The 14,517-nt window shown below is 37.1% G+C and overlaps 1 protein-coding gene and 1 long non-coding RNA gene across 3 annotated transcripts; one reads left to right on the forward strand and one right to left on the reverse strand.

The window, feature by feature from the left end:
* Positions 1-1,724: 1,724 nt before the first annotated feature.
* On the forward strand, positions 1,725-14,470 carry LOC105676673 (uncharacterized). Its single transcript, XR_001101424.2, has 3 exons — positions 1,725-1,921; positions 3,103-3,218; positions 3,922-14,470. It is a non-coding gene; the product is annotated as an uncharacterized lncRNA (long non-coding RNA).
* Positions 2,743-11,843, reverse strand: LOC136996946 (protein lethal(2)essential for life-like). 2 transcript variants are annotated; one of them, XM_067358120.1, is made up of 4 exons: positions 11,703-11,843; positions 9,756-10,007; positions 4,200-4,421; positions 2,743-3,035 (listed from the first exon to the last, which is right to left on the reverse strand). In XM_067358120.1, exons 1-4 carry the CDS (start codon positions 11,799-11,801, stop codon positions 2,922-2,924), a joined length of 687 nt encoding a protein of 228 aa, XP_067214221.1. In that variant the 5' UTR covers positions 11,802-11,843; the 3' UTR covers positions 2,743-2,921. The 2 variants fall into 2 exon arrangements, with proteins under 2 accessions (XP_067214221.1, XP_067214217.1); XM_067358116.1 differs by lacking the exon at positions 2,743-3,035 and having other exon boundaries at positions 3,324-4,421.
* Positions 14,471-14,517: the final 47 nt, after the last annotated feature.

Here is a 14,517-nt window from a genome sequence, read left to right on the forward strand (position 1 = left end):
GTTCTCGTTTAATACAACTATGTTGGCAACCGTCTACCTTCGCATTTCATTACGCCGTTCTGAATGACACCTGAATGTAACGAGGTATCGCACGGTACATTGTGCATATTTGTATGAAGTATATACGAGTAGTTCCGTTCACCCTTCCGTTGAATTTAATCCGCCGGCCGTTGTTATAGCGACCTACAAAAATCTTGCAAGGGAAAGATAAGTATCTGGCGCGCGACCCTTATGTACTTTTGAATAAAATTGCATTAATTGTGTCTACTAACAGAAGAGCGACCTTTGTCGGGCTGAAATACATTCTAGTCGGGCTAACGAGCGATATGAAAAGGAAATCGATAGAGCGGTACATGATATACGCCAAAAGAGAAGCGAACGTAATATTATGCAATCTACTTGTATTGCTATTTTTGTGTATTGGACATTTTGGTTGGTGTATAATTTAATGATCATATGTCGAGTCCATTACGATTCTCAGTATGAACGCAGATTAACTTTTTCTATAACTGCGCATCTTTTTGAGCAAACTTTCCATAGCTCACATCTGCTAATGCGAGGCGGGCTGGTGACAGTTGCGTAATGTTTGTCTCTTTAATTGTCGCTGGCAACTTCGCATTTGCATGGAAATTACTCTCTCACGTTATCGTCGTATCATGCATGAGTCAACCCGGCTTTCGTGTGTTTGCAAACATGTTGCTTCGCGTGGCTACTCAAGCCTCGAAACCGCGCCTTAAAATCTCGTAAAAATAGCTGTCATTCGCCTCGAGAACTGATAAAAAAACCACACCGGAACGGCTAGAAGGTCAACTCGAGCTGCTGCGCAGTAGGAAATCCTACCGTAACCGAAGAAACTACGCTCAACATTTTGATGCGGCGCACGCACGTGATTTCGCAATGTTAGATCACGATGTCCCTCTTCCACCCAATCCCCCTTCATTAACATCCACAAAGTATTCTCAAAAACAATTCTCTAATCTATTCGCTAAAAATTGTGACCTCGTTTCCAGCGATAACAGAATCCTCATTATCACATGTATACAAAGAATAATATGACTTCTGTCACATCTGTAATATCTTCTAATCGACATAAACAGTCATCTATACGCGCACACTTAAACTTCTCATATAAAAAGAATGGCGAAAACATAAGTAAGCCGAATCAAGGTCGCTCCGAACACACCACACTTTTGAAAAGGCCCACCACATAACTTTATTAATAACTTCACTATATAATAGAATCTTTCTTATCTGTTTCTTACAGGTTTTTCGAGTTACAAAACAAATCGGCGATATACACACAAGCCTCACAAGATCAGTAGGAAGATTATTCTAGCGTATATGCAGGCAGTATTATATCACATACCGGTTGACCATGTTAACGGCAGCGGATGCGGCGGGGGACGGCGGCGTTTGCTTGTGTGGGTTGGGCGGTATGGTGGGACCCAGGCTGAGCGAACGTGCCAGAAATCCCGTCGACCCGCTGGTCGGGCCGATCAATACTCGGCATTTGCTGATTTCTACGACGTAGTAGGCAAAAAACTCACCGGCAAATAAACCGGTCGGTAGATCTCATCACGGCGATGCCGAATATCGTAATTGCGAAGGGAACCAGGCCCAGCTAGGGCCTGAAACGATCGATCGCATGCAATTGCGCATTATGCGCAGCAGACGCCGCCGGTTCTCTAGAAGCTTCTCGGCGCTGCGACGCCGCACGCACGCGCCTATAAAAGGCGGCCGGCCGGCCCGTCTCGGCGCATTCGTAAATAAACCCTGGTTCAGTTTGGACGCAGCGAACACCCGAAGACCCCCTCACCCCTCACCATCAGTGTAACACACTTCGGCTTCTTATTTCGTCGAGACCGCCGGCACAGGAAAATGTAGGCGAGCGGGCACCAGGTGCGGAGCGCGACAGTTTACCGTAGGTATTCCCTTAATTGGGTTTTTTTATTTCTTTTATATTTGCTGAAGTAATATGCGATTGTTTAAGCTCTTAACACATTGATTTTAATTGAGATTGTGAACTCGAAATAACTGCTGTAAATGTTTTTTTTACAAATAGAATAATTATAATGTGTAAAAAAATTTTGGTGCTACTCCTTAATGAATGTGGATTAACTAAACATATATATAAATTATGATTAATATTTATTTAAACTGATATGGTGCTCTAATAATCTTTTCTATATCAAAATAATGTATGTTATTCACAAAAGTTTGATGTGAGTCAATGTGTTAATGTAGTAAAAGTAATAGAAACTATCATTCATAATTTATCAATACAGATGGTTGATGTCGTGATCGATCTCAGCTATCTTTTGTGATGAGTAACAGAGAATTGTAAAAAATGATTTATTTATTGTAACTGTTAATATAAGCACAATTAAAATATATGATGATACTAAAAGAAGTGAGTACAGTACAAATTGTATTGTAACATTTAGCAATTTGATCTTTTTTAATTGATAATTTCTTAATTCTGGTTATATATTTAAAAAAAAACATTAATTTTTTGTATCAGACTTGGTTTTTTTTTTGACAATAATAATGTATACTATGGTTAAACTGCTTACTGATTGGAAATAAAAAAGGAGAATCAGTTAAACTATAAAATTGAAATTAATACATACATGTTAGTAATTTTGAGTAAAATTTGATTTTTTGCTGCAAGTTGCGCAACTCTAGGAAGTGTAATAATTCTTATATATTATGGTATTTTTATATAAAAAGAGAGAGATATAATTATATAATGTGCTAAAGAATTATATTTTTACATTTATATTTTTTTATAAATATTAAAGAAATATTGCCAAAGACACAATTACATTATTTTACAAAATTTTTTTATCGCATTACATAAAATGATAAAATCGAGAAATCAAACAAACAAAATAGGAATGAAAATTTCAGACAGTAAATTTTTACTCGTTCGTAATGGTCGTAGTTGTTGCTGTTTCGACGGGAACCGGCTTGGCAGCTGGTATTCCCGTTTGCACAACGTTGATCACTCTTTCTGTGCCAGCCGGCGTCACGTTCTGAAAACGTGAACAAAATATAAAGATTACCTGATAAGCGAATTATGAGAGTTATGTTTCTTTTTAGTGCACCCTACGGGGTCGGTGCTTGAACAATCCGTACGTGACGATAACAGGCGTAATTAGAGTTTGAAATTCCTTCACACTTTGAGCAAAACATGAGAAGAGAACTTCGAAATATAGGTAAGCGTATATGTTTAAAGAGACGATGATATATTATGCATTAAGTTATAATAGGATTACGTTTATGAATAATGAACTAGAAGATTTAAAAATATAATGGTTAAGATTAATAGGAGGCATAGTGTAAGAAACAAAAGCGGCTTCGAAGCTGCTATTTTTATGATGACCGTGAAAAAAAGGTCTTTTCGCAGACAATAAAAAACTAACTTTTATGTTTTATGACCACTGCAAAAAAGATTAAACATTTAGGCATTTAATTAATTGAAGATATTCTTTGCGCTCGAGTATACTATATAAATTAAATTTATTATAATGATATCGAACAAGCGCGCCTAAATAATAATAAAAGAAATAATACAGAAATAACAAAAAGTTATAAAATACTATTTCTGATGAGGAACACTCGACTGTCAGCTTAGTGTCATCGATTTTAATAGAATTTGATTTTTGAAACTCACCGTAAATGCAATTTTAAATCCAAGAATTAATGGGTTTAAATATCAAGATAAGAAACTGTTCTATGTCTTCATCGTTCCTTTGCGATTCATTGACTTTCGTTTTTGCATAATATTGCCGAGTTTCAGAAAAATCAGTTAAAATTGACGTACACTATAAAATTTAACGAAACTACAAATGTGCCTCGTCCATGCAAAATACTGCATGCTGAATTTCGTACGTTAACGAGACATGTTCTGTTTTGTAGTTTAGAGCAGACTCGTAGTTTGATCCAAAATCGTCGGCATCATCTGCCTCCTCTAATACTGCACACTGAGACAGCACATTGGGCACGAGAATCGAAAAGTGAAAAATCAAACATGTAACGTAAGCCGCATCAACCATAACAAAGACGAGAGAGGGAGAAAGAGCGAGAGAAGGAGAGAAGGAGATAGAGAGAGAGAGAAGGGTTCGTTCGCGGTCGAGTGTCCGCGAATGAACAGACCGGGTGGATGTTAACGCGGAACTCGGCTCGATCGAGCGTACCTTTGTAGGCGCCGTGATAGTTAGTACACCATCTGAGGAGAGGGTCGAGGTGATATTGAAGAGGTCGTGTGACGGAGGCAGGACGTATCGGCGTACGAAGTGTCTGCTGATGTAGCCGTGCTCGTCTTGCCTCTCCTCGTGCTTGGCCTCAACAATAACGTGGTTGTCGACCGTCTTCACTGTGATCTCGTCTGGTGAGAATTGTTGCACGTCCAGTATCACCTGCGGATCAAAGAGCACGGCCCCGCGAGGAGGCCCCGGAAATACGTATCATTAGCCTGTTCAGGATCCTCTTTCCAAGAGCAGCATCATCAGGGACCGAAATTTCGCATTCTTCTGAGAGCGATCATACGGAAAATTGCAAACGCACTATCGTCCCGACTATGCATCCATAGAGCGAAAGTTAAGTATCGATCACTCCTGAGGGAGCTTTTACTCCAAGATGGTCGAGTTTTGAGCAATAAGTCCTACCATTCTTTTTTTTTTGCATCGCAAATTAGCGATTAATTTTCTTTTTTCTGGTTAACCAAATTCTCCTCCGAGAGGGGATCTCCAACGTTTATAATACATACTCTTGATTATACTAAAACAGAATTCTTACGCACAACCGTTTCGGCGAACCACCTGGAGTGCTTCGTTCGCCCGGTTATTTATATTCATTCTTCGATGTTTCCGCGTTAGGGAGTCGCCGGGACCGGTTTCGCCGATCAGAATCGGTTGTTGAAGTTTCCGCCGAGAGAAAAATGATATTTTGGCCAACGTTGTAGATTCGTCTCGATTGTCAAATAAGCGCTTTGAAAAGGCGTTTTTTGTTTCAATTTTTCGATCTTTTCATATGTAATCTTCCGCATCTCTTTAAATTATTAAGCATTATGGCAAAAAAGTAAACCGGGACGATGTAGTTGTTAGGCGCACCTACTTGTGTGAGATTGTTCTTTTTTTTTTAACGACCAAAAACGAGCATACATACAAGTAGGTGATCTTATTTATCGCGAGCACGTCGGTCGTGCTGAGAGCGATCGGTCGCAACCGCGGTGGCCGATTCTTTCCGCGGCTGGCGGCTTGTTTCAACGAAAGCGAGAAAAATTATAAACCATAAAAGCAAAAAAAAAAAAAAAATAAAAACGATAAATAATATCCGATGTAGAGCGCAAAAAAACTTCAACGACCGACAGATAGTAGGGCGAGCGAGCCGAACTTTTCCGAGTGATCCTGCGTGATCCCGGAGTTTGATGAGCGCGAAAAAAAATTAGCGGAGGATGATTGGCTGTGCATTTCGAAAATAGTATCAAAAAAAAGGAGTAGAAGAAGGGGAGGACGGTTTTACGGAGAATCAGTCCGTAAACGGTCGACTCGAGTGCTGCGCGCAGAGCGACATACTTTGTACAAATAAAGGGATAAAAAGAGTTCCGTATAAGAGAGTTAAAAAAAAAAAAAGGACAAAAGCCATTTTGTACAATTCTATTGTTGAGGGTAATTCAAAAAGCATTTATTTTTGTATAGAGATTATAGCCGGAAGAACCGGGGCCTGGGGTTTGTTTACCTGAACTGTGCCCCCTACGAGAGGGGGGCACCACGGCCCATCAGGGTGATATTACCAAGTCTCGGTTCTTCCATCGAACAAGACTGACTAAGAGCGCAACACGATAAATATACAATATATCCACTCTTTCGGTTGCATACTTTATTCCGTGGCTGCTGCGCGCTATTTCTCACGTGCGACTTCGAACATAACATCGTTGAAAAACAGAACAGAATAAGGAGTTACTTCAAATCTGTGGCAGGCAAACCGTGCACGACCGCGTAAGGAAAAATATCACGGAAAGAGAATAAAGAGTAAAAATAATAAAAAAATTAAACAGAAAGCAACAACAAAAAAAGATTAAAGAAGGGGAGGTAAAACGAGAACTGTGGTAAAACTGTGATTTCATAAAGATTCCGAAACTAGCGTGACTGACCGAAGATCGTGCAGCGCGATCGTCCTCTTTTGATACGCGTATCTTTCATAGAGCACTTTGGCGAAGGATAACGGCGTCTCTCAAAGAAAAAGAAAAGAGATTAAAAAATTGTTTAACCGACAAAAAAAGAAAAAAGAGAAAAGTCGTTTCTTTGATCCGATTCATTTACACGCCCTCCCTCGTCGAGAGGGAGGTGCAGAAAAACACCCTGTCCCGTCGAACGAAAATAGTCCCAATCGAACACCTTATTAGCGTCATCAACCCGGCCGTCGAAAGTCGAGCTGCCGCCTCAGTTGATTCCGCGTCGCGTCTGTGATCGCATAATTATCAGGCGGTTATGCGGCGTATAGATGCACAGCGGTAGAGACAGCGGTTAGTTGCAGCAGATGCAGCCATTAGTTTTTCGGGGCTTCTGGTGTTCAGAATTTTTCGTTCGTTTTTTAGCCACCCCCTAACGGGCGTTGAGTTTTTTCCCCATCCTTTGCGTTTGCTTTCATCTCTGCTTACTTCTACTTTTAATGGCCGCGCAATTAATTCATTCCCTTTGAAAAAATAAGATTTAAATCTACTGTATAGATATAGAGTCTTTGCCCGCAACGTTTTGATTTATTTTCTTTAACCCTTTTCCCCTCACACCTTTTCTACACCCTTTTTTTCCTTACTTCTTCCCTTTCTTTCTTTTTCCTTTTTTTCCCTTTTTTTCTTACGAATGCGCCCTTTCGTCATTCCCGCATATCACTCCCATTATATATTCCGTCAGTTATCTTCCGCGACTTTTCTAGATTTCGAAATCTAACTACGATTCGCCGCTACTCGTTTTTCGCTAGAAGATAATAAGAAAACTATACATTTATTATATATAAATATATATATATACATATATATGGTACTTTTTTCGTAGAATATCATTCAAAGCTTTTTGTATTTAACGTGAATATTGTTTTTAGAGCTCGAGCTTTAAACACTAAAAACAAGAGCAAAGAACCACTAAAAAGATCGTGTTTTTAAGTCGTGTCTCATCGGTTATGCATGGCAAATTGTACTACATGTAACCGATTATATACCGCTTGCTGCTATTGCATCATCGAATTTCTCCGACCGAAAGTTAATATAATTACAACGTAATTGAGGCAATAATCTTGAATTCATGAATTTAAGACTGTCAGACAAGTCAAAATATTTCAAAAATAAAACAATAGCAAATGTAATTTGATACATCGACGTACGAATTCATGAGTTTAGGAGCGTTTAGACCCGGAACTTTATTCATAGATAATCACTACGAAAAGAAAGACCGTCGCCTCTGATCGTGATTAAGTTGTATACGCAATAACTGGTTGTTTCACTCGCTGTTGTATCATCGATCTTCCATGCGATAAGATAAACATAACATAACATTATAACAGCCCAATAACTTGTGCGAATTCATGAATTTAGGCGTGTCAGGACACACATCCTCATACAAATAAAACGTACTTATAGCGTGCGTATATTCATGAATTTGAAATTATTGGATGACTTGTCATTACATATTTATGTAATATAATAATTGATATTACTGTCGAGTTACTAAGTTACAGTAGATCTGTAGTAAATAATTAAGCGATCTATAGTGATCGAGGGGTAGTGACCTCGCGGGCGTTTTATCCAGTTCGAACACCGAATGTTGACGAATGAAAAGAGTTTAACAAAACGGTGAACAAAGCATCGTTATAATTTTAATAATTCCACGTAGTGGAATTTTTTTGGAAAAGTAGGACATCTCCTGTAAATTGAATCAAGCGATCTAATTTGTTCGCGATACTTGCAGACGCGACACCAGAGCATTCGACCGATTTTTGACTTATCTATATATTTTAGAATATATAACTGCAGCGTAAGATAATCGTATTTGCACCGCGTGCTAAATCTAGACATTAATTGCCTACGTATCACCTTGAATCGCGACTTTTTGAACTTTTAAAATACGTAAATTACATTTTTAAATCGTTAATCATTTGATTGCGTCAGAACCGCGACGACTATTGCATAATTTTTCGTAATCTCGAAAAATTATGGGATAGTCGTAGGCGGTTCTGTGGTATTATTAAAGAATAAAAATACGCTGAAAGCACGTCTAAAAATAATACGTTGAATCACTCGCGTTTGGAATATTCCGTGGTAATTTTAACGCGCGTTGCTGCGTTGTTTACGTTTTCTTGTCGCACTCCAGTCAGATTAAACGAATGAACGCACATTTAATAAGAAAAAAATATCTTGAATAGTTTCTTATTTGACGTATTTTCAGACTACAATTTTTCGAAAAAGCATCTTATCGTATAAAAATTTGTGCCTAAAGACTTTTAAAAATTTGAAAAAAGCAATTTAGAATAACAAAATTTGTTGAAGCGAAATTAGCGGAGTGATTCGAATTATAAATTAATTGATAAGTAATTACAGTTTTATTGTCGATTTACGTTATCGATTATTATTATTCAGTCAATTACTATATAAGAGAGAAACATTGAATTTCTGAGCTTTTATTAGTTCTAAATAATTTCCGGCCAATTCCTTTCTTTCGTAGGGTTCTGCTAGCTTTCCTGCTGCAGAATCCTACGAAAGACGGAATTGGACCGATGCAGTACTTCCGCCCTCTAATATATCTTTATCTAAGCTTTTAATATTTCTCTGACAAAAGAACATTATTAACAACTCTACGAAAAAAAGACAAGCCAAAATCAACTATTAGCGTCTTTTAAATAGAAACATACATATTATTTCGATTTTCAACTCAAAAAGATATTTTGAAGTTGAATAAATCTAACAACCTGGATACAACCAAATTAAACAACATAAACGCGCATTTTGGGAAAATAGTCATCAAGATGACAAATAATAATAGTAATAGCAAATAAACAGTAGTAGCAAGTGATGTACCAGCAAAATTTTTCCTGCAATGTAAAGCTCATAACTTGAAGCCATTTTTTGTGTTTTACCACGAATGTGAAAACGATGCAATGAATCGTTTGGTGACAAAATGATGAAAAATACAGTAATGTCATGTAAAATGGAGCATAATCATGCTTCATTTAGAAATGCATATTTTCGGCTATTTTGATCTAAAAATTTCTATTGCAATTTCTCGAAACAATAAACTGAATAAATTTATGATATTTAGTGAATATGGGAACAAATAATAAATATAAAGATAGAGAAAAATAAAACTAGCTCAAATACCAAAGAAAGCAAAAACAGTTTGGCAATATTCTTTCGAATAAACCACATATTAATATTAAAAAAGCAAAACACATGATTTCAATATTGATTAATAAGACATTTGGATACAAATTATTAACTGTCTCAATCAAGTAAATTTATCTTTCAGAAAAACTATTAAAGAAATTGATCAAAATATCCATAAATATATTAAATCGAAAAGGCACTTTTATATTATTTTGGTTCGTAAAGGCGAAACAAAATTTTAAGTATAAAAAAATTTGACTTTATTTGCGAGACTTTTTATTCAAATTTTATTAAAGATCGTAGAGATCAACAAAAGCAACACGGAGAATGCAAATTTATTTTTGATCTTATCGCTTTAGCCTAGAAATTATCGTACCTGGAAGTTATCTTTGTCCAGCTGAACTGTGCTGGACCCACTCGAGTTCTGACGTATCACGTTCCTCCACGGTCGGTAGTACGTGTTCCCGAAAATCGAGCGTAGAGAGGGCCGATTTAAGCCGAGACCGGTGAGGCTCGAGATCAGGTCGTCTCGATGGAGACCAGTGCCGAAATGCTGATCCAAAAGCCGCGAGACAGGGCGATCAATGTCATCCCACCAATCGCGAAAAACGAGCGGCACAACCGACATCTGTAAATCAGCGTAATAATCGGTAATGGTTGGTCGGTGTTTTACTCGATCTTTAAAAAAAAAAAAATATTTAAAAACTGCATTAAGAAGGACGTAGGAGGATGAAGTATAGACGTCTCGGGCGAGAAATAGGCGTAAATGAACGGCAGTTCAGCAATCGAATCACATATTCAGTACAGCATAATTAATTCTCTACAATACAGCAGACTTAATTAATTTTAAGCCTTTAAGCAGTAAAACTAATTAATTCTCATGGATAATTAATCGAGTTAAGACTACTACATTAAGCGTAATTAAGCGCAATGAACGTAATATCGGACTAGTGTAAAACTATTAATAAACAAGGACGAATACAGGCACACATGATCTTAGTGTAAACCTGATCACATGATCCTACGACGGCCGAAGTACACCTCAATATACAGAAGACTTACCAAAAATCCGAGTCATCCATTCCGGAGTGGATATACGTCGTTAGCGAGATACCGCATGCATTTAAAATTTAATGTCACAATAAGAGCCATTTTCTCGACCGTTACATGTCGTTAAAATTTAGGCTAATCATCAATACGGAATAAATTGTGAATTAAGGTCTCTGATTAAGGTCTAAATTAAGGTCTCTGATTAAAGTCTAGATTAAGGTCTAGATTAAGAATGCTATTAGATCCGCGTATATGTAAATCAACATTCGCTATCTACGGCACTCATTAAGTGTTACATGTGTACGATTCTTTTTCATTCTCACTGAAATTTTCTCCCTTTGATGAGCTAGGTAAATTTTTAAGCGAATCTTATCACATCACGTGGGACAATTCTACAAAAATACTTAATTCCGTAAATTTATGAACATCTCTCACGTCATAAAATTTTCGCGCGCAGAGCCAAACGCGACTCGATTAAATATTACGAACGACTCAAGATATAGATCGAAGGAAGATCATTAGGTTTTACAATCGCGGCAAAATATCTCTCGATCCATCACGAAAATTCAAAGAAAATTCGAAGAACTCCATTAAAGTAGGCTAGTCATAAGCCATTAAAGTCCCGAAAGCTCAACAGAGAGATTGTAAAGCTAGTCTATTCGCATAAGATTCGCATAAGTAGAGAGTTAAGCGAAAGTCCAACCTTGAATCGGATTATTGGGAATTAAGTATCGACCAACCAAGCGACTGAACAACAATGACGATTAATCGCAGATAGCACAGGTACTAGTTTAAAGATACATGCCCCCCCCCCCCCCTTCTCCCCCCATCTTCATCTCCGCTACACGGTCCATTATACGCATCTAAACGCGCGTTTAGACTATCAAACACAAATATCGGTCGCACAATACGTGACTAGCGATAAAATGCTTCCCAGTCACTTTTTCTTGCTTCTCAACTAAGGTAGATAACACACGCATTCGTTCGCGGAAATAACTGGGGGAGATTTTTGCGAGCGTGGACATAAGGACCGTTAGCTTAAGATTATTTCGCACAAAACGTATCGCGTAAGCTCACTTTGATCTAAAAATAAAAGCAAAAGTGGAGAAGTAGACGGTTAACGTTACTTTTAAGTAATTCTAAGACTACCCGTAAGTTGTACGTTGAATAATTGGGTTTGTACGAACTATTAGGACTAATGGGGACGCGGCGGGAATTCTGGTACACACAAACACACTCGCGAGAAAACACAATGAGAACAGTGCTACTGTACTTTTCGTGGAAACGTGAAGATTCGATCGGTTACTTGAAGGTCACCAGACGATTCCAGAGTCGAGTTGATTTCTGATTCGGCGCGAGTTTGCAGGTCCATCTTAAATAGTCGGCGTCATCGGCGTCATCGGCGTCATCGGCGTCTCGACGCCGTGATGCGGAGGCGTGCTTCTACAATGTCACGTGACACATTCACTGACGTTCTTCTAAGAATACACTTCCCACGAGTGGGATTTTGGCTGTCAAAATTTGGCTCCGCATAATGCTCGCGATAATATTTCTACTTCTACTTGTATTCTTGTTATTTCGATTTTCATTGATCTTGCTGGTTTCATTTATCTTGCAATTGCCAGGAGGCATTACGCCTTAACATTTGAAGTGAAAAAAAGTTTGACAATGAACTGACGATGCATAATTTGTCTACGATAGTAAAGAAATAGTCGTCTAAAATTAACGTTATTCATTTAATGTGAGATTTTTCTATTTGCGTGAAATTAACGCAAATTTCTTATGGATTGTCGCGACTCTGAAGTATTGTAGTAGATGATCGAACATTGTAGTTTATCAATGTTCGTCATCTTCAATGTAAAAACGGACCGGACGTCCGAAGAAAGTATCGATGTTACATCTCTTATGCTATAACGAATGAAAGAATGATGTCGCATCGTTAAACGTAACATGAACAAAATATTTTTTCCGAAGCTTTCATTCGATCAATCAAGAAATCTGTGATCGAAATAGACACAGTGCATCTTCAATCATTCGCAACGATCAGTTTACATGCTGGCTTGTTCCCAAACTGTAGCAAATGCTGGACATTTCTCGCTATCGTGAATAAAATACCGATCTAAGTATTGATAAAACTTTGCCTTCGTGAAGAAATATTAGGTATGCATGGTTACCAGAAGTTAAAAAAAAACACGAGAGTGCTAAAAGCGCTTTTCTTTCTTTTTTTTTTAATACGGACTACGCCTACGCGTATTATTTTAGGATATTGGATTATACGCATTTTTCTTAAGATACGTTTCCTTCGATTTGCTTCTTTCTCGTTAGATATACATATATGAAAAATTATGATTAACGCCGGTGTTATGTTGTCTTTGCGCGATAATTGGCGACATAGATTGTCGCGGAAGTCCCGTCGAGCCGTCAACAATCTTGAATTTCCCCAACTTAATCACTTTGGCTGATAATTACGAAAGCATATTTTATTTGCATGAAAGAATAAGTATCTGATCAGTTTTGCGTGCATCATTTCACGCGAGATAATTTTGACAATGACAACCAATAAAGACAGCAATCGGCGCGGAATAATATGGACATAAATATGCGCATAAATAATACATGCGGATATAAAACAAAACAATTATAAAAAATGACGTGCACGTCACCAAAAAAAAAAAAAAATTTTTAATATATATACTATTAATACTTAAAGTATTAAAGTAAGCATCAAGTAATCACTAATACATAAAGTTTTAAGTGCTAAGCCTAATTTAGGAAAGTATTGCGTGAAAATACATATATACTAGGCTACTTCGTTACTCCGCGAATTCCATCTACTAGCGGCAAGTGCTAATGAAACAATCTCGAAAATAGCTCTTGACTCACCTTTTGCCTAAAAATATAGTACTTGTCACTAACAATGAACAACATGTGTGGGGAATTGCATTTTGTAAAATAAGTATATTTAGATCGTGCGAGCAAAAATATCTTTACCAAATTCCAACTAAATATTCATCATTGAAACTCTTTATTAAGCAAAAGTCAAGTTTCAGATTTTGAAAAGAATAGTCAACGACAAATTCTAATTTGTAGGGGTAAAAAGAAGAATTATTTATTGGCACAAACGGCGCTTAAAGCGAAAGAAATTCACAAATTTGGCAAAGCACTTGTGGCAGGTGTATCGAAAACGCGAGTAATTTAATTTTAAGCATAATTTCTAGATCTTCGAATGAATCATAATTATGTGGCATTATAGTAGTAACAATAAGCACGTAATTAAGTTACTTTATCTGTCTATATTACTATAGAATTATACTAATATCGAGTAGTATTACTTGTCACTCGATATCACATTTTTAGATCTAACGTATTAATCGATAATTGGGGCAAGAATTTTATCTTAAGAAATTGCTGTCTTTATCTTTATTCTGAGATATTGTCGTGAAATATTCCATGTTTGTGTGTCAGACTTCTCGAATAAACTCTGAACTCGACACTCTAATTGTCTCATCGTCTAGGAATAAAACTTAATATTTTGTTGATACTGGATAAAACGGCCATGATTATTCGTGTGTTTTGTAAGGAGTATTATGATATGTAAAGTATATGTATATGTAACATATGTCAGCAGACGTAAGAATCTTTACGATAAATGTGACTTAGTAACCATCTGTTAAGTCGACACTTGTAACTCGATGGATTATTGATGTTATTATACTGACTCTTTCTAATTTGTAACAGCATAAACACAATTATTGTTCTTAGACACGATAACGTTACGTCAGGGCAGTGATTTTAGATTGAAAAAGTGAGTGCGTACTTCCTGTATTAACATACAATGAAAAATTTGTAATTTGCATAACGAACCATATGCTCCGTTGATAAAAATTACGCGAAATTCCATTTCGAAAATTCCATTACGGCTTAGATTTATTTGTACCTGACTTTTTCTTGTTTACTTAATTCTGTATTCATGCAGCGCACAGAAATAGGCCCAACGCCATTTCTTGGCTAAAGAGAAACAATAAAGTGGAATCCGACATACACTGATGAGTCTCTTTTTAATTAAAGTTATACCAATCCTCTTTAGG

This window comes from Linepithema humile, chromosome 1 (genome assembly GCF_040581485.1).
Source record: "Linepithema humile isolate Giens D197 chromosome 1, Lhum_UNIL_v1.0, whole genome shotgun sequence".
Lineage (NCBI taxonomy): Eukaryota > Metazoa > Arthropoda > Insecta > Hymenoptera > Formicidae > Linepithema > Linepithema humile.